This window comes from Canis aureus, chromosome 5 (genome assembly GCF_053574225.1).
Source record: "Canis aureus isolate CA01 chromosome 5, VMU_Caureus_v.1.0, whole genome shotgun sequence".
Classification (NCBI taxonomy): Eukaryota; Metazoa; Chordata; class Mammalia; order Carnivora; family Canidae; genus Canis; species Canis aureus.
This window is the reverse complement of record NC_135615.1, coordinates 42,452,608-42,472,444: the sequence shown is the minus strand read 5'-3', so window position 1 is coordinate 42,472,444 and position 19,837 is coordinate 42,452,608. Positions and strand designations below refer to the sequence as shown.

The 19,837-nt window shown below is 49.9% G+C and overlaps 2 protein-coding genes across 9 annotated transcripts in view; one reads left to right on the top strand and one right to left on the bottom strand.

Moving 5' to 3' along the window:
• DPYSL3 (dihydropyrimidinase like 3) overlaps nt 1-14,052 on the top strand; it is a 119,629-nt gene extending 105,577 nt beyond the window's left edge. For all 7 annotated transcript variants that reach the window (XM_077897775.1, XM_077897776.1, XM_077897778.1 and 4 more), the window contains exons 9-14: nt 2,820-2,976; nt 3,610-3,751; nt 5,264-5,434; nt 7,147-7,326; nt 9,690-9,852; nt 10,777-14,052. In XM_077897775.1, coding sequence (XP_077753901.1) covers nt 2,820-2,976; nt 3,610-3,751; nt 5,264-5,434; nt 7,147-7,326; nt 9,690-9,852; nt 10,777-10,865 — 902 coding nt within the window. In that variant the 3' untranslated portion in view covers nt 10,866-14,052. The remainder of the gene's footprint in view (nt 1-2,819; nt 2,977-3,609; nt 3,752-5,263; nt 5,435-7,146; nt 7,327-9,689; nt 9,853-10,776) is intronic.
• A 4,698-nt stretch (nt 14,053-18,750) lies between these two features.
• The window catches only part of STK32A (serine/threonine kinase 32A), a 127,905-nt gene continuing 126,818 nt past the window's right edge, over nt 18,751-19,837 (bottom strand). For both annotated transcript variants that reach the window (XM_077897782.1, XM_077897783.1), the window contains one exon: nt 18,751-19,581. In XM_077897782.1, the coding sequence (XP_077753908.1) occupies nt 19,491-19,581 (91 nt within the window). In that variant the 3' untranslated portion in view covers nt 18,751-19,490. The remainder of the gene's footprint in view (nt 19,582-19,837) is intronic.

The following is a 19,837-nucleotide window of genomic DNA, read 5'->3' as shown; positions in this document are numbered from 1 at the left end:
TCACCTACCAAACTCTGAGCTGATCTGTAAAGCCCCACATGTGAATGGCTCGGGTGGCTAAAAATAGGCCCCCTGACTCTGATGGCTGAGTATTCAGCTGCCTGCCCTTCTGGCAAAGGAGACTCTTCTGGGAGGGAGATCTTCCTAATTGTCTAGACAGACTTTGTAGCTCCCACATTCTCAGGGCATCTCCTGCCTTACGCTGCTCACAGTAAGCCTGCTGTTTTCTTTCTCTGCTTTTAAATGTCTCAACATGACATGGTGTGGTTGCTCTACTGGATATGAGTCATGGGGCGAGAACCAGGAAAGCAGCCCAATCTTCCTTACCCATTCTTGGAGAAAGGCAAAAAAAGAAAAAAAAGGGGAAATGTATAGAAAACCCTCTCACCCTCTCCCCAAGACCACCTGCCATACTTGCTCTCAGGCCTTTTGCTCATGGCTACAGCCTCCCTCAGAACCATTCTCAGGATAACTTGAGGGTCTCAAGGACACAGTGTTCCAGCTCCATGCTGGGCCTTATTTTATTTTATTTTATTTTATTTTATTTTATTTATTTATTTTTAAATCTTATTTATTCATGAGAGAGAGACACAGAGAGGCAGAGACATAGGGAGAGGGAGAAGCAGGCTCCCCACAGGGAGTCCTATGTGGGACTCTATCCCATGACCCTGGGATCACAACCTAAGCCAAAGGCACACATTCAACCGCTGAGCCACCCTGGGGCCTTGCTGGGTCTTATTTTAAACTCATGGAGAAAGATCCCCATCCTTCACCTTCTGGCTCATGATCGTTTGGCCAAAAGAGCTAGGATAGCTGTGTCTCCAAGGTGGCAGGGAGGCAGGGAGGGCTTGTTTCAGGGCCGAAGCACTGATTCCTGATATGGAGGACAGGAAACATCTCGGGACCTGTCATTCTCAGGGCAGGAGCCGGGAGTACTCAGAGCAGGGAGGCAGTGTAGCAGGTCTCATTCTTCCCTCCTGAGCCGATGTCCAGTGTGTGCGCCACCAAGTGTCCTTGAGCAGCTCTGCATGACTGCTCAGAATTAATACTAGGGATCCACAGTTTAATGAGGACCAGCTGTATGCCCCACACTGGGATAAATACTTCAGACTTATTATTATGTAGAATTGGCAAAGAACCCCGAGAAATAGCCATTCTTATTCCCATTTTTCAGATGAGGAAATTGAAGCACAGTGTGTCAGGATCTCCCAGCTGGGACAGCTGGTATTCAAACCCAACTGTAATTACAATATTTATTATACTCTTCCCGTCTAAAGACAGTCCAAAGGGAGAGTTCTTCCACTTTTTTTTAAAGAAAAATATTATTTATTTATTTGAGAGAGAGAGCACAAGCAGGGGGAAGAGGCAGAGGGAGAGGAAGAAGCAGACTCCCTGCTGAGAGCCTGATGCAGGGGCTCCATCCCAGGACCCTGGGATCATGACCTGAGCTGAAGGCAGACGCTTAACCAACTGAGCCACCCTGGCGCCCCAGAGTTCTTCCACTTTTAAGATCATATTTCTCTTAATAGTGCCTGAGGGCTTGTCTTGACCTCCATTTCTTTCTTTGTGGTCCTACATGATTTAGTTGGGTAAACTGTTTTAGAGAGCCCTTGAAATTCTCATTAGGCTTGTGTGGATCCTTTTTCCTGTTATCCCAAAGAGCAGGGCTGTCCTATAGGAATCATTGCCATTGATTCCTTCTTTAGTCCATGGCAGACATCACAAATCAATCTTGACTCTTGAAGTGAAACCGGAAACATATTTAGAGTTCTTTTGACAAACAATTCCAGGCAACCAAAACCAATAGATTGGAATTGAAGGAAGTCAAGACCTATTTATAATTTTGTCCATAGAGCTTTCCTCCTAATCTTTGGCATTATGGGGAACTTGAATGTAGAAGATAGAGGACTGAAGCTGAGAAGTCCAGGGCTTTATGAGGCATCCTTTGCCCAAGATTCTAGTGTAGAGAAACTTGGTACCAATCAGCCTTCTGTGAGACAGCCTTCTTTTTCTCTGTCCCTTCTTCTTTAAGAAATTCAGCTTAGATCAGTTTATCTCCTAGCATCCCTCCTCCCCACTGCTTGGTGTAGGTGTAGGTGTAGGTGTCTCAATTCCAGACATGGGACCCAAGAAATGAGCCTCATCTTTGATTTTTGGGTGCGTTTGAGCAGATCACTCCCTGTTTTAGGTACTGAGTAACAAGCATGGTGGAAAGACCATGATGAGAGCCTCTTATCCAAGGGAGAGGACTTACTTAGTGGAACCAAAGCATGTCCTTGCAAGAAGCAGGATCTAGTAGTTTCCAGTGATGGAGGTACACAGGGGGCTTTGGGCCCTACCCTGGGAAGGAGTGGCAGTAGCCTAGGAAATCACATTCACTGAGCATCTCCTGTGTGCCAGACACTTTGTGCCAAATCTGTTCATTTTCAGAATCCTGAGAAGCAGACGTGATTGTGTTTCATCTACTCCAGGACAGACCTAATCCACATTTTAATATTTAGTATTTCTGAAATGTCCATGAATCTTAGAATCAGTATACATTTTTTGGTTTTGCCTCAAATATCAATTTGTCGCAAAATTTAAGACTTAAAGCTGCATCTTATAACCAATGGCTTCTTGAGGATTAGGGGTACAACATTGTTGACATTTAGTAGATAGAAAGACAGAAGCTTAGAAAAGGTGGACACATAGACGTGACCCCAGGCTTGCATGACTTCAGATCCCAGCCCTGGCGAGGGCCAGGGGCCATGATTATCTGAGCCAGGTCTGGAGCAGCACAGACATTATACAAATCTATTGTCTACTTCCTACCCTTGCAGGAAATGTGGTTTTTGGTGAGCCCATCACTGCCAGCCTTGGCACAGATGGAACCCATTACTGGAGCAAGAACTGGGCTAAGGCAGCTGCGTTTGTGACATCGCCACCTCTGAGCCCTGACCCGACCACTCCTGACTACATCAACTCCTTGCTGGCCAGGTTGGTGCAGGATGACAAGCAGCATGTGTCCCGTGGAAACATTGTGGGACCAGGGGGATGAGGACTAGAGCAGCCCACTCATCAGCTAGATTAGAGTCTGCAGTGAGGAGAACACATGGAGAACAACGGGCTCTTCCCCATTATATTTTACAAATCACTAACAGTAATGATATTAATAATGAGAGGAGCAGTTAATACATATCATGTGCTAAGACTGGCGAGACTACACAGATGATCTCATTGATCCTCATGACAACTGGCAACTTTACAGGTTAAGCTACTGAGGGTCAGATCATTTGCCTAATTTTAAACAGGACCTAACTGAACTTAAAGGGAGACTCATTTGTGCCCTCCCCCCGAGGACATGTAGGGTCATCCCTATCCCTCATTTGGGTCCCTTTTATTTTTGTTATACAGAGATGAGCTAACCCCCTCATTTTCCAGATGGGCTAACTGTAAGGCCCAGGGAGGGAAAGAGCTCACTTATGCTCACGTATCTGGTAAGAAGTACAGAAAGGATCCTAAACTCAAGTCTTGGTGTTCCGAATGCTGATGGTAGACACTCAATGCTTGTCCCCAGCGATGCCTCTAAGCCACCTCTCCAGTTTACATGGAGCTTTTTTTCTTTGCCAGTGGAGACCTACAGCTCTCTGGGAGTGCCCACTGTACCTTCAGTACTGCCCAGAAGGCGATTGGGAAGGACAACTTCACAGCCATCCCCGAGGGCACCAACGGTGTGGAAGAGCGGATGTCTGTCATCTGGGACAAGGCTGTGGTAAGGATCAAGGTCATGGGACAGGGGCCAGGGCCAGATCAGAGCCCCCTGCCACTGCTTTTTGGTAGGTGAGCCCTCATACCCGCTGAGATGTTTCTGAAACCATGTGATTTAGGAATGTTACCTACAGAGGGATGAATCTTGACATTTTGAGGAGACCTAGACTGTTCAAACAACTAGGAGCCACACATACGGACCCTACATCTATCTGATGGCATGAATGATCTGTATTTAAGAGTGAATTAAATTATTTTTGGGGGGAGTATTATCACTTCTTTTGAAGGGACTGGATATAACCCATTGAAATGGTAAGCAAGGGGTATATGCCTAAGAGACTGAAGTCAGCTTGCTCATCAAGGATGCCCTTCATTGAGTGTATAGTCATCCAGGCTGTACAAAGGACTGTCGACCAGAGGTCTTCTGACAGTAAGCCTGGTTGTATTTTCCTTAATAACATGACCGAGGCTGACAAAAGAAATAGCCATGCCAATGAAGGCTGTCCCAAAGGTTTTAGTAAAAATAATAATTAACTCATTATTAAGTTGATCACTTCCTTTACTTTTATTTTTTTATTTTCTTATTTTTTTAAAAGATTTTAAGTAATCTCTATACCCAACATGGGGCTCGAACTCACATCCTCAAGATCAGGAGTTGCATGCTCCACCGATTGAGCCAGGCAGGCACCCTCCTTCTCTTTTATTTTAAAAACTCTAAAGACATTTATTTCTGAGCCATATATATATTGCATATGAACTAATGCCTCATTCATCTGCACAGAGTAAGCCACCAAATTTCCCGTCTCATCGTGGTTCCCAGGAAGCCCAAAGTTAGATTTGAAACTAAATTCTTTTTTCCTTATCCAGGCTTTTTGTTTTGTAAAGAAGGAAAGTATAAATATTTTTCTGTTCTCTCACATACTTAGGTTTTGTTCTTTCCTAAACACTGTTGTGTATTTATGAATATATAAATATATATAGTTAACTTGGCACAATCTAGAATTGTTAAAAATAATATATATATTTTTTAATTACCCACATGATACATTCTCATTAAAAGAGCACTTGGAAAGCATAGAAAAGCACACACAAGAAAGTAAACAAAAATCAGCCATAATTCCACAACCCAGGGTTAACCATTATTATTATTGGGTGAGGCTCTTCCATATTTATCTTGTGACCATGCAAATACAAACAGATATCTAAAAAATGGGCTCATAACCACATTTGTTTTTACTGGGAATTCTATAATTCTTTTTGGAATTAAGAGGGCAAAGAAGGAAGTATATACACAGCCCAGAAAAAGGCACCCCCTCCGAGAGTGGTGACTGCTTTCTGAAGCCATGTGTTCCCCATCGTCCCTGGCTGCCATGATGGCGCAGCCAGCCAGGTGGACAGCTTGTGGGTGGGGGTCCGTGTTCATCTCCTCAGACGCCGTCTGGGCGTTTCTGGCCCTGGTGGTCACGTTGCTCTGAGCTCAGATGTCCTGAGCTGAGTTTCTTTGGTATCCCAATAGGCCACTGGGAAAATGGATGAAAACCAGTTTGTGGCTGTGACAAGCACAAATGCCGCCAAGATCTTCAACCTCTATCCCCGCAAGGGGAGAATATCTGTGGGTTCTGACAGCGACCTGGTGATTTGGGACCCAGATGCGGTGAAGATCGTCTCGGCCAAGAGCCACCAGTCGGTAAGGCACTTGCTGGCGGGAGAAGAGTGGTGTGGAGAAGGCGCGTGTGGAACTCGGTCGGGAGAGAGGTGTGGATGTGCGTCGGCCCAGGCCTGCTAGACCAGGATGGGTCGCTGTCACAGACCTCACCAAATTCTCAGTGATGTAATACCTCAGCAGGTTGTTTCTCCCTCCTGGTCTCCCAGATGGGTCAGTGGGGGGCTGCTCCCAGCAGGTACTCAGACACGGAGGCGCCGTGTCTACACAGGCTGAGGCCGGGGACCAGATCATGGTCACTGGAGGAGCGACTCTGAGAGCTTTCCTGAGAGAAGTGGTATATGGCACTTCCTCTCACACTGCACACACCCGAGCCCGTCCTGAGCTTGGCCTCCCCCCAGGAGGGCAGGGAGCCAGTGATGCCCCCTGTACCCAGAAGGAGAGAGAACATGAAAAAAATTGATGAACAGCCCAGACAACTTTCTCCTGAGGAGTTTTACGTGGAGGATAATAATTAACGCCCAGTGCCCAAGGGAAAAGGCTTAATCCGTGTTGGTAAAAAGAGTTTTGTTTTGTTTTTTTTAAAGATTTTATTCCTGAGAGACACAGAGAGGGGGAGAGACACAGGCAGAGGGAGAAGCAGACTCCATGCAGGGAGCCCGATGCGGAACTCGATCCCTGGTCTCTAGGATCATGCCCTGGGCTGAAGGCAGGCTCTAAACTGCTCAGTCACCCAGGGATCCCCAAGAGTTCATATGTTAAAGCATTTATGTTTCAGGCAGAGAGCTTTTTGTTCACCGGATCTCCGTAACAGTCCGCCGCAGGTACGCACTGTTAGCTTCCGCATTTTATCACCGAGGAAATGGAGATGCAAGGAGATTCAGTAAATGGTGAAGTTAGGGTTTTTTTTTTTTTTTTTTTATTTATTTATGATAGTCACAGAGAGAGAGAGAGGCAGAGACACAGGCAGAGGGAGAAGCAGGCTCCATGCACCAGGAGCCCGACCGGGGATTCGATCCCGGGTCTCCAGGATCGCGCCCTGGGCCAAAGGCAGGCGCCAAACCGCTGCGCCACCCAGGGATCCCAAGTTAGGGTTTTAACCCACACAACTGGACTCTGAACTGATGTCCTTAACCTTTTGTAGTACTGCCTTGCGCTTGGTGAATAAATGAAGGCAGTAGAGAGACATCCCATTTTTGGAGGGGATGGCCTTTGTTTTATTTTATTCTTAAAGATTTTACTTATTTATTCATGAGAGACACACAGAGAGAGGCAGAGACCCAGGCAGAGGGAGATGCAAGCTCCGTGCAGGGAGCCCGAGGCAGGACTCGATCCCGGCACCCCGGGACCACGCCCCGAGCCGGAGGCAGACGCTCACCCCCTGAGCCACCCAGGTGCCCCACATCTCATCATTTAATTTGGGGCTCGTGGAGACCATTTCCCAGCATCCCAAGCTTCTCTGTGACACTGCCAGTGACAGAATGTGCTTCCAGACCAGGGCCTTACTGAGGATTGATGTTTCTCTTTGCTGGGAAGTCCGGTCTCTGCTTAGCCGCTTTCTCTCTCCCCGGGACTTCTATTCGCCGAGAGCTGCCGGGTGGCACTGGAAGCTTTTCCTGGCTTCCCTGGTACCTCGGCTGCAGCGAGGCCGGAGGCAGGGCCCCCGCCCAGGAACACTGTTCCTCTCCGCCCCGTCCTCCGCCCGCACTCATGGCTTCGCCCCTCTCCGTCTCTAGGCTGCGGAGTATAACATCTTCGAGGGACTGGAGCTGCGCGGGGCCCCTCTGGTGGTCATCTGCCAGGGCAAGATCATGCTGGAGGACGGCAACCTGCACGTGACCCAGGGGGCAGGCCGCTTCATCCCCTGCAGCCCGTTCTCTGACTACGTCTACAAGCGCATTAAAGCCCGGAGGAAGGTGAGAAGCTGGCGGCACCTCAGGTGGGGGAAGGGGCTTGTGTCCCATCGGGCCCAGGGACGGTACCCACGAGGTCAGGAGGGGACCGTGTGCCCCCGACCCTCCCGAGGACACGCCCTGCAGAGACCTCTCCCCAGGGGACAACTGCACAGATTTGATGTCCTATAGCAGGGGGTTTCTGAACCTTTTTTGGCCCAAGAAACCTTTTTGTTAAATGACTTTCCTCCATTTTTATGGTACTTTTAATTGAAATAATTTAAAATTATAATAATTCCAGATAGTCTATGTTTTTTTTAAAAAATCCCTCTTGGAGGAAGGCACGCATGAGAGTCAGCAGCCCGCACCCGCCCCTCGGGGTCTCCTCTCTTCCTTCCAGGGTTGCTCCCGAGGGCAAGTGTTCATGACTCTTCTGGCTAGTTCTGTGGTTCGCATACAATCTTGTTTCCGCCCCCGATTTCATAGACAGACAGGTAGAAAGACAGATACACAGACATGTATCTGTGTGTCTACTTACGGATCTCCCCGCATGTCCCATGTGGAGCGGCTCTCCTTGACTTCTGGCGAGGCCCACAGCTCTGTTTCCTCAGCGCCGCTGCGACCCCCACACCGATCGCAGGGTCGCCTTCCTGTAAGGGCTGGGGACCCCCAGAGCAGGGTTAGACCGGCCCTGGGATGGGGCGCAATTTGACCCCCCAGTCCCGACCTGGTCGGTTGGAAGGCACGCGGTCCCCCGTGCACATGGGACGGGCCGGCACCCCGCCGCCGGGAGAGTGAGTCCTCAGTCGTGCTGCCGGCGCGGTGGGGGCGCTGGGCCACTGCGGTGGCCATTAGAGGGAGGCTCACAGGAACTCCATACCTGCTCCCGGCACCCCAGGGTGTCTTTGGAGGCACCTGGCTGCTCTGCGCGTGAGAGCTCCTGCTTCCTGCTGCTGCAGGCCTCCCTCCCCAAGGCCGCGGGCCAGGTCCGATCTGCTCCCGGCCCCCTCCCGGGATGAGGCGCAGCGTCTCTTAGGCCGTGCATGCATTTCCAGAGGCATCTGTCATTTAGTCTGAATGTCCCTGCAGCCCGCACTGTTTATTTTATGACAGTGTTTCCACCCTATTAGCGATGGTTTAAGGTTAGCCAGTGGCGGGAAATCCCACGCCCCAGGTTTGGCCTAATAGAGAAGAGAATGGAACCCAAACCTCTCGTCTACATCAGCTCTGTGTTCCTGTTGAGGTGCTTAAGATAACGTACCCAAAGGAATGTTGATCTAGAGTTACTGGTCAAGGGCTTTCTCTTTTTTTAAAGATTTTATTTCTTTTCTTCTGAGAGACACAGAGAGAGGCAGAGACACAAGCAGAGGGAGAAGCAGGCCCCCTGTGGGGAGCCCGATGTATGACTCGATCCAGGCACCCTGGCATCACGCCCTGAGCTGAAGGCAGATGCTCAACCACTGAGCCTCCCAGCGCCCCCGGCCAAGGTTTTTGGGGACCATGGAGAGAGACGTGGTCCCGCCTAGATCATCGGCATCTGCAAACATGTCGAACATGTCGAGCTTCACCTCTGTGCTTACACCGGAGTCACCCACAGAGGGGAGGGGAGGCTCCGTGCAGACAGGCTGGGAGTCTTGCCATGAGCTACCCTGTCCCCCCGGCGCCCCCAAGCAGCCTGTGACGGGATGTGGGCAAGGCGGGTGCTGGTTGTACCGCTGCCCTGTGCCGTCTGCCCTGCGCCGTCTGCCGAGAGCCACTCGGGGGAGCCACCATGTTTCGTGTGACCCTGAGCCGCCCCCACCCCGCCACCCCCACTCCTGGCAGGGGGTGGGCCAATCGGCCCCACAGGCCCATGAGGGCTCACGGCCACAGCGTGAGGCAGGGGCCGGACTGCAGGACGCCATCCAGCTTTGCCAGCTCTGCTCTGTGCCAAGGAGCGGGCCTGGAGCCCCCACGGGATGTCACCCCCAGCACTGCGACCTTGTCCCAAACCGCTGCCCTTCCTGCGTCCTCTGCTCCGGGCCAGCCGGCGGTCCTTCTATCTGTCCTGTTTCCCCCACCTGCTTCCTCTGCTGGGGACGCTGCTTCCGCCACCACCCCTGCCCCATGTCCTTGACTTCGTAGCCTCTCCTTCTCCTTCCTCAATGTCCCCCCACAACAGGTCCCTTTGCTCCTGAAGAGCGAAGCTCACCTATTTAGAGAGGTCCTCGCCGACCTCTGTACCGTCGCTCTGTCTCCACACCCTCTATTTTCTCCTTCTCCTTCCCTTAGGGCACCCTACTATTTGTCTTATTTCCTGGCTCCCACTGCACCCTGGATTCCCCGACTTAGCTAGAAGGGACCTTACGTGTTGACAGACTCTGGGGTGACCCCTTTCTCTGTTGCAGATGGCAGACCTGCATGCGGTCCCCAGGGGCCTGTACGACGGGCCGGTGTTTGACCTGACCACCACACCCAAAGGGGGCACCCCCGCGGGCTCCACCCGGGGCTCCCCCACGCGGCCCAACCCGCCCGTGAGGAACCTCCATCAGTCGGGATTCAGCCTGTCTGGTGAGTGGGCGAAGCGCCAGGTGCCCTTCTGTGAGAAGGGCCTGGTGGACTGGTGAGGGGGGTGCGGGGGAGGGAGGGGGTAGGTAGGGAGCTGGCCGGCCACCTGGGAACCAGCCCCCCCCAACACCTTCTGGAAGGTGGTGACTGGGGTCAGCAGGAAACTTTGCCAACTCAAAAAGGAATCCCGTTGAGAAAGCAAGATAAGTTTCGAAGAGGTTAAAGATCAGGTTTTTGGTTTTTTTTTTTCTTTAAGATTTTATTTATTTGAGAAAGAGAGAGAGGAGAGAGAGAGAGCGCGCACAAGCAAAGGGAGAAGGAGAAGCAGGGGCCCCGCTGAGCAGGGAGCCCAGTGCGGGGCTGGATCCCAAGACCCCAGCCAAAGGCAGATGCTCAACCGGCAGAGCCACAGGTGCCCCAAAGATCAGGCTTAAATGATGACCATTTCTGCTTAGAGGTCACACCTGGAGGGGTGGGGTGCGATGACTCCCATGATGAATTGGTGGTGATTCTCTGCGGGCGGCCGTGGGAGCTGTGCGTGGTGTTGTGCACCTCTGTTGGAGCTGCTGTTGAGTAAATGCTCTGCTGGGCTAGCCTGGTTGATGCTTTAAGAACTAATATTCATAGAAAATAATTGTCTAGTTGCCCCGTAGCCTGTAGTCTTACGATGGGGAAAAGTAACTGTAGGTTTGCATTTCTGTGGTCCTTGTTTTTTTGTGTTTTTTTTTTTTTCTCTGCTGGAGATAGGCGTTCGGGAGGATGGATATGAAACACCTAGAATGTTTGATAGACTGGAATGGAAATTTCTCGGGAGATGAGGCCAGGAGGGTGCCTGCCGTCTGACACTCTGAAAACTAATCCAATTTCTCTCTTTTCCACACCCCCCTCTCCCTTTTTTCCTTCCTGGGGATGTGTTGCCAACCGTAGGCACCCAAGTGGATGAGGGGGTCCGCTCGGCCAGCAAGCGTATCGTGGCACCCCCTGGAGGCCGCTCTAACATCACGTCCCTGAGTTAAGCGACCCCTCCCCAAAGAGAGGGGCGGAAGCAAGAAGAGATTTTCTTGAAGCCAAAATGGTACACCAATATTTAAGAAGGAAAGCGAATCCAAACAGTTGCGATCTAAAGAATCAATAAGCCTCAAGCCTTATGTTTCTCCAATGCTACACTCGCTTGCCTAGCTTTACGAATATTGCTTTGTTTTCTGTTTATGCATAGCCTTGATTTGTTTGACCCCCTCCCCCCATTTCCATGCATGCAATCAGACAGGCTACTAAGGTAAAAGCGTCTGCTATATAGTGTTGAGCGCGTGTGTAGTGCTGCATTTTATGACAAGGGGACAGACAAAGCTGGGATGTCAGGAAAATCAACAAAAGGGACGTGGGTATTGGTGGTGAGGGGGTGGTGGGAGCCCAGAGTAAGGCGGAAGGCTCCGAGGGGCTGGGGTAGGGTGTGTACGGGGAGGCGGGCGGGTGGGTGAGCATAAGGGGGCTTGTGTGTTGTGTTGAAGCACGTTTATTTCCATGGATGATGGCTACTTGGGGCCGCCGCCCCTTCCTCACGGTCTCCAGGGGTCTGCGGAGAAGGCAGGCAGTCTTCAGGTTCCAGACTTTGTCACATCCCCTCCTAGATTTTATTCCTTTGAACATTTTATTAAAACACCAAAACCCAAACCATCACCTTCACCTGCTCGATCATGCCAGTGTTTCGTAGGGCCTCTTTCTCAGTGTTGCTTTCAAATTCTCCTCTTTCCTGGGCCGGGAAGGAAGAGAGGAGGAAACCCTCCTCCCTCTCTGTCCTGCCTGCCTCTCTGGTGCTCTTTAAAAGGCAGCAGCTGGGAGCACACGCAGGCCCTCGGGGCGGGGCAGCCGCGCTCACATGCCTTCCTCTAAACGCGTGTTGGAGATCATCACCTCACGTGCTCGGGGCCTTGCCCACCCGGGAGAGCAGCGTGCATCCGGCATCCTGAGTTAGGACAAGCCGAGGGGGACCCCCAGGAAGGGCTGCTCTTGCTGGCGGTGAGTGGCCGAGTCTTTCCATCTCGAGTTCCAGGCACATCTGTGATTGGATAGGATTTGGGGTTTGAAAATGTATGTGCTTAGGTGTTCTAGGAGTTTCGCTGTGAACAGGTGGTCTCGGTTGAGGTGGGAGCCAAGCAAGGATTTGGGAAAGCCAGTCTGTGAGGCTGGGGCGGGGGCCACATTCTGGGACCATGGGTCTGCTTTTCAGCCCTCAACTGTCTGCCCTTCCTTCAGCACATCCTCTGGGGGAGCTTTTGGTGTCTTCCTGCAGCCCCCAGGGTGGTGGAAGTGACGTGCAGCCTTGTGGGGTGTGGCACATAACAAAGTGGAGCTCAGTGTCCATCTCCCCATCCTGCCGCTTCTGAAAGTTCAATGTGAGCCAGATGAGGATCTGTAGAGCTAGGGGGGCCGGGGGCAGAGAGAACATAGTCGCCCTGGGATCAGATACCTGTGCTTGTGGGATGCAGCTGGCAGGACCCCCTAAGCCTGCGTACTAGGGACTTGAAAGAAAAAGAGCGGGCCTCGGACACCTTTCAGGTGCTCAGGTTGAAGCTGCTTCTCTGATGGCACTTCTCTAGCTGAAGACCAGAGAGAGGGGAACAGTGTGGCTAAAAAGGGATTTGGAAAGAGCCAGCGAGGAGGATGTCCCCCAGCCAGCTAAGCACTGTTCTGGTCGTGAGAATGATCGCTGCTCCTCATAATAGGGAAGCATGCTATTCTAAGGCTTGTTCATGGTGCCTTTATTTTAAAGGAAACTTAAGGTGGGGGAGCACGTAGCTCTTGATTTGTGACTCATAGATTTGCTGGCCTGTCGCAGAACTCAGAATGAATGACGGGTTTGCAGGCAGAGGGAGATTGTCCGACCCGAAGCAAGTACACGAAATACCTCCGGGCCTCCGGGCCGGGCTGTTCTGCGGGGCGTGTTGCAGTACCAGCCACAGCCACCGGGTGGAGGGAAGAAATCAACTAGAGGGTGCGTCCTCTTGTGGACCCTGGGCTCCTGGTACCCAGAGTCCAGCTCCTCCCTCCATGACCTCTCTGTGCCATGACAATAAATCTTTCGTGGCCAGGCTGGTCAGCTGCACTGCACCGGGGCTGCTGAACGCAGCGTTCATTCCCCCCGAACTGGATAGCCTACACAAGCTCTCCACGCTAACGCCCTCATGATGTGCAACAAGGTTTGGGAAAGCCCTTTCTTCACTGACTAGAAGTAATTTCCCAAGCACAGAGATTCCTAAGAATTTCAAGAAAAATCCCTCTCTTTCCTTGACTTTGGTTTCTCGTACCTTGTTACTGGAGTTAAAGTTTATATTCGAATGTGTCCTGTTCCACAAGGCACACATCAAAGAGCCCTCCCTACACACGGGGTTTAGGAAGAGAATCATGATGCAAGCCACAGCTCTCTCGGATTCACGGCATCTCATCCAAGTGTGGGAGGGCATGCTGGACCTTCATCTCCTGCCCAAGCTTTCTTTGGCCCTCTCATCTCTTGGCCTGGCCCTCCTCTGAGGGTCCCCCAGCTGTCCCCCACCTTCTCATTATTCCTTACCCAGATAGCAGTCCACTGGGGTTCGCTCTGGGAGGGCCATAATCTTGGGTAGTTGAGAAGGTATTCGTGGAATTGTTAGACCAGCCAACCTCACCCCGTAGAGGTATTTCTCCTATTTCTATGTTTTCTAAAAACGGCAGTGTTGGAGTCCTCCCAAAAATGGGGTTTCTTCAGAGACCGGTCACCCTTTGGCCTTTTTCTTCACACCTACACCCAGAGAGTCATGCTCTGCTGCAAAGGCCTTACTTGCACTCACCCTGAGAAGCCCTTCCCCACAGGGTGGATGAGCCCCGACTTTGGTTCTAGCCACAAGCTTCCCAGGCCTTCCCCCGCCTGGAAAAATCCAGCTGGAGTCCCAGATATATACCCATGGGCTGTCCCAGGCAGCCAGCATTCATTGTAAAAGTTCCCTCTTTGGAAAACGGTGTGTGGGTGTTCCGTTCTGTGTCCGGTGAATATGAACAGACCGTAAATCTCCCTGTGATCTGTGGTAGCTGTGAGGCAGCTCTGGAACGTGAAGAGCTGTTTGGTTTGAACCGTGAAGAAAACTGTGTTTTGAGTTTAGCTGAGATTAAGGAAAAGTTCATCAAGTGACTGTTAATGTACACCTGGTTATTAAAATAACTATGAAATTACGGATGTTGTCACTAGCCTTCTTCTGTGCGCGGCGTGCCATTTCACCTGCGGTATTAAAATTGCACAATAAGATGGACGTGGTTAATGTGGGGGGCAGATATGATGAGAACAAGAGGTTTCCTGACGACATTTGGGGGATTTCTGTCGTCTTGGTTGAGGTGGAGTTTTTGTCTGGGCCATAGAGTTAGATGATCATTATTGGAACTTAGCATGACCAAAGTTTTTCCTGGGGATCCTCTCATGTAAAACATGTCACCGTTTGAGGTAGAGTCTGGGTGAGTCCAGTATAGATACTGAAAGGGTTTCTTTCTTTTGTTTGTTTTTTGTCATCACTGACCAAGGCAGCAGCTGCGCACTGCTTAGGATTAGAGTGGGTTTAAAGGGCCTGGGCAAAGCTTAGGCTCAACTGAATTCATGTTGCAGGATTTAGAAGAGATGAAACAGTTTTTGAAAAATGTTAGGGGCAGCCTGGGTGGCTTAGTGGTTTGGTGCCGCCTGCAGCCCAGGATGTGATCCTGGAGACCCGGGATCGAGTCCCACATTGGGCTCCCTGCATGGAGCCTGCTTCTCCCTCTGCCTGTGTCTGTGCACCTCTCTCTCTCTCTCTCTGTGCATGTCTCACATGAATAAATAAATAAAATCTTTAAAAAATGTTAGGGAAGGGGATCCCTGGGTGACTCAGTGGTTTAGCACCGCCTTCAGCCCAGGGCGTGATCCTGGGGTCCTGGGATCGAGTCCCATGTCGGGCTCCCTCCACGGAGACTGCTTCTCCCTCTGCTTGTGTCTGTCTGTCTCTATCTCTCATGAATAAATAAATAAATGATCTTTAAAAAAATGTTAGGGAAATAGACATAGTGACTTTCACACCTCTCTGGGCTAGAGCTGTTTGGGGCTGAGTCACATCTGACCAGTGGGGGGATGAGAGTACTGCACAGGCATAAAAAGGTCTCTCTGGTATCAAAGAACTTTCTGGAATCAGCTGTGCTACCATCAAGCCATCATAAAAGGGACACCAGCTACGAGCAGGAAGGGGGCGATGGAAGGGCCAAAGCAATCCACAAAAAAATGAGGTCATGTACTTAAGGCTGGCGCTCTTCGGAATCAGGAGTTGTAGGTCTTACCGTGTGCTCAGTTGGCTACAGAGAACAAAACAGGGCACTCGGCATGCAGGGCTTGAGAGCCCGCATGATTTGCAAGAGCCTGTGGATTTCACAAGCCCGGGGAACCAGCTGGTCTACTGGCTGCTAAGCTTCTGTGGGCCTAAGAGGAAGCTGCTTCCAGCGACAAGGATCCAGAGCTGCCTGTGACCCTCGTGTCCCAGGTTTGAAACATCCACCTGCTGTTCTGGTGTATGGAGTGGGACAGGACGAAGATGCTGCAGGGTAGTAAGTCACAGAAAAGAGGTGCATGGGCTGTCATGGACAAGGTCAGAGTGAAGGGCAAAATCTGGAATTCTAGGCTGTACTCCATTAGGTGTGAGTGCTACAGGGGTCAGGCTTCTAGTTTTTGTATTTGTGGATCATTTAAAGTGTGCTGCACTCCACTGTTCTAGAACATCATCTGTAATACCAGCTTGTCACTGGTCCAGGGCGGTCCCCACAGTGGGAAATGGAAAGAGGAACAGGTGACTTTGGGCACCCACAACCCAACCTCTAGGAAAAACAGTTACACCCACAGCAGACAAAGGAGGATCAGTGGCTCACTGTCTGCAGAAGACATTTTAATACACCGAGGCACATTTACATCAACAGAAGCACGCGTTTGCCACCCAAGGGCTGCCTGTGCGCAACAGCACAGAGGACTGAAGTTTGGATTTCGAACATCAGTGTTTAACCTCAGTCAGACACGCTGAGCTTAGAAGAGAGAGCGATCATGGGCAGACAGTGGGAAACAAGATGTGTAGACAACGCAGGCACCACTGGCTACCGACACCACCACCGTGTTCTGCATGCCTTTTCGTTCAGCCGGTGAGTTTAAGCCTTAGCGTTGCTGCGTCATCAAAAGCAGCAGCACTGGCTCCTGCCAGCTATATTAGCATTCCTTTTCTCCCTAGCTGTTTGTCCAGTCTAGAAAAGCTATGATGAGCTCAAGTCTAGTCCTTTCTGGTTAAAACTTGCCTATCACAAGAAGCTGAACTACTAATTAATGACCGTAAATTAATTTAGCAGTGCTTCGAGCTGCTTGACATTCGTCCCTGCCCTAGCAATGACCTCCGGCCAAAACCAGTGCTGCCATCGAGATGTGTTAGCTATTAGCAGAGTATTTACTTCCGTGGAGTTTGGGTTGTGGGCAGGGTTTCAGGGCTTGGTTCCTCCCACACACAGCCCACCGCCACCACTACAGGTCACTGAATGCAAGGGGGTGGGTGGCCCTGCTGCAGAGTAAGAGTGTTATAACCAGAGGCTTTTGGTCTTCAACACCTGCTCCGATTTCTCAGATGCTGCCCCCAGGTAAGGGAGGAAGCAGTTAGAAGATGGTGGGAATACCACACAAAGGGCTGCAGTAGTCAGCTTGTTTTCTTAAATTCTTAGCCTTGGTTGTCACAAATCTAGATGAGACATGGTCCAGCTGGTTAGGGTAGTAACATTTGACCCAGTTATGTTAGTAACATTTTATTCCAGTTATGGAATAAAACCAAAGACTCTGATATCAACATCTAGAAATCATGGTACAGATTTAGGTGTCCTGGTTTTTGGAAAACTGTCCTAATGTTTAAAACGTGTGGCGGTGGGAGATGCTTATAATCTGTTGTTCCATACTCTAGATGCAATGCTTTTTCGTTTCTAACTGGAAACACATTGTGGGTCTGTAACCTGATTAGGACTGACAATCCATCTTACTGCTCTGAGGCTGTGCTCTCTAGTCGGTGTGTCCACTGCTCCTGAATGTCCACAGAGGTGCTTCAGGCACAACGGCAACTCACTGGAAATATGAACTAGGGGTTCAAACTACAGAGCTGGTATTGGGTTCCTATCCTGTTACAAATTGTACAGATGTGCAATGGTTGGCTCCCTTCCCAATGGAGAGCCTAGATCCTGTTGCTCTGCAGTGTTTCCCGAAGTCTTTCCTCCGGGATGATACGTACAAGGTCACAGCAAGAGGAGGAACCAGGCGACTGATGATCTGATCTCAGCAGGTGAACTATGTCCACAGGACAGAAGACTTGAGTCAAAACACATGAAGGAATGCAAGTTGGTAAACATGCCAGTGGCCCCTGACACTCTGCGATTACCAACTGGAAAAGAACCTGGTCACCTTCCACTTGCTCTTTTCATATATAATTAGAAATTGAGTCAGGCCCAGTGCGTAGTTTATAGCATCTGGAGAAAAGCAAAATAGCACAGGCAAGTAATATGTGGGAAATGTAGAAAAAAGAGAATCAAACAGAACGGAAGAGCTGGCTTTAATTCTTAACAAAAATATGGTTGCTCTTAAAGTAGAGAGGCACTGTTCACAGCTCTGCCAGAAATTCTGGGCCTGCTAACTCACTGAGGAGGAAATCCTGAATTCCAAGTTAAAAGCCAGCATTGGCTTCCTACCCACGTGTAATTGCCTGAGAGTGGCTTCCCTCCTGGATGTCTGGTGCAGCAGATGCAGGATCTGTTACTTCTGCCCATTTTTCTCTGTCTGGTTTTCCCTGTTGCCTGCTTACTGCCATCCTGGCAAGGCCCTCACTATAAGTAAGGACAAGGTTTAGATGATCTGAGGAGCCAAGAGGTTAAAACAGCCCCCGACCCCCAGCCTGTTTGCTTGTTGACTCTACTCCGTGGCATCTGTGAGTTGCCGGAGCTCGTTCCTCTGCAAGGATCTTCTGTGTATCAGGAGAGTGGAGCTAAGTCATATGCGTATCTCCCTTAGGTGAATTTAACTTTGTGTTAGGCAAATAAATAAAAATATACGAAGCAAAAGACTGAGACATCAATAATATTGTAAATAGGCAATTTTGCCCACCATTCTTGTAGTTGAGTGGTGCCTTCAGTTCATTTCCGTGACCTTAGACTTCTCAAATGTGGGAGCATCCCACAGTTATGTTATTCCAGGCTACAAAGGCATGTATAATTGGTTCCACGTTTTGGTTCATCTGATACTGGCTGAAAATGGGACCAAAAACAAAAGACAAAACCAAAACAAACCCCCAAATGGTGATCTGTTTCATTCCTGAAAGGTGGCTCACTGCACTGGGCTTCACTAAGAGAAGATACGTACCACAGTGTGGGTAATTTAAGGGATTTTCCAAGTGTAAATTTTACTATCTTCCAAATTCACCTCCCATTCTATTTAGACTGTAACCTCTGCATAGAAAAGGTGTAGCAGGGATCCCTGGGTGGCGCAGCGGTTTAGCGCCTGCCTTTGGCCCAGGGCGCGATCCTGGAGACCCAGGATCAAATCCCACGTCAGGCTCCCGGTGCATGGAGCCTGCTTCTCCCTCTGCCTGTGTCTCTGCCTCTCTCTCTCTCTCACTGTGTGCCTATCATAAATAAATAAAAAAAATTTAAAAAAAAAAAAAAAAAAAAGAAAAGGTGTAGCAGTACTGTGCTACGAAGTGGACATGGTCTCAACGTGACCGTGATCGTATTATTTTCTGATCCTCTCCAGACACAGGTCTCTGATAAGAGGACAATTAGCCTCAAGGAACATACTTCCTAGAAGAACGTGAGCAGTATGCTAATAACTGCTTCACAACTGACTTGTCGGGGGGGGGGGGGGGAACCCTGATTTGAAGCAATTGTCCATTACCATGGTGTAAATATTGCCCATATTTACTGCTCATCACCAATCTCAGCTGCCCAGCTTCACATCACTGTCTGGGGTGATGGGAAAGATGTGCTCCCAAGGCTCTTGCTAGCTGACGCACGCTGATACCGTGTGCTGACTCCAGAATACCACTGGAAGGCCTCATAAATCTGTGTCACCCCTAATTTCCCGTTCATTTCTCCCTGATTGAATTCCTTCTCTCTCTTCAATAAGATGTGGGGATCCTGACCTCTCTGTGAACTTCCCTGGCTCTGAAGAGCCTCACTCAATCACCCACCTACCAGTGTCCATTTGCCCACGTGTCACAGTGTAGTTAGGAGGGGTGGAAAAAGAAATCTGCATCTAAATATTCCTTTTAAAATCAAGATAAAGGCTGTGTCGAATAACAGAATGGTAGCAGGAAAAAGGTAGCACAGAGCTCCTCTAGTATAACCCTCTCATTTTAGATGAATAAACTGTGAAGCAGCGACCATGGGGAAGTGACTTGCTGGAGGCCACGTGGTTAATTAGTGGTGAAAGTAGGTCCCAGGTGCCTGGGACTCTGTCTCCATCCTGCTGCCTCCTCCCAAAGGCATTCATACACATTTTCTAAGGTGTGTGTGGTGTGGAGAGGTGAGAACTACTGTCAACAATTCCTGGCTGAAGTGGCAGGAAGTGTCCCAAGCAGAAGAGGGGGAGGACTTCACTCATTATTCTGGCCGTTCTCTTCTTGTGGGTCTTTGGTTTGTTCCAGAGCTAGGTTAGCTGGTCTTTTAGTAAAGTCCCTTTTTACTCTAAAAAGAAAAAAAGGAAAGAAAAAACAACACCAGGGCTTATTGTTAAAAAGACAAATGATTTTAAGCTTTGAAGTGATAGAATTAAGCCCAACAACTGAGAAAGGGGCGGGAGTCCAGGAAACCATCTTTAATGTGTCACTGATTTTAAGTGTTTGAGTCTCCTTCCTCTGCCCTTCCTTGAAACGGAAACTTGATGCTAAGCTAATTCACGTATTGCAGGTTTTGAAATCTCAGACAGAAAAAGAAAAAAAAA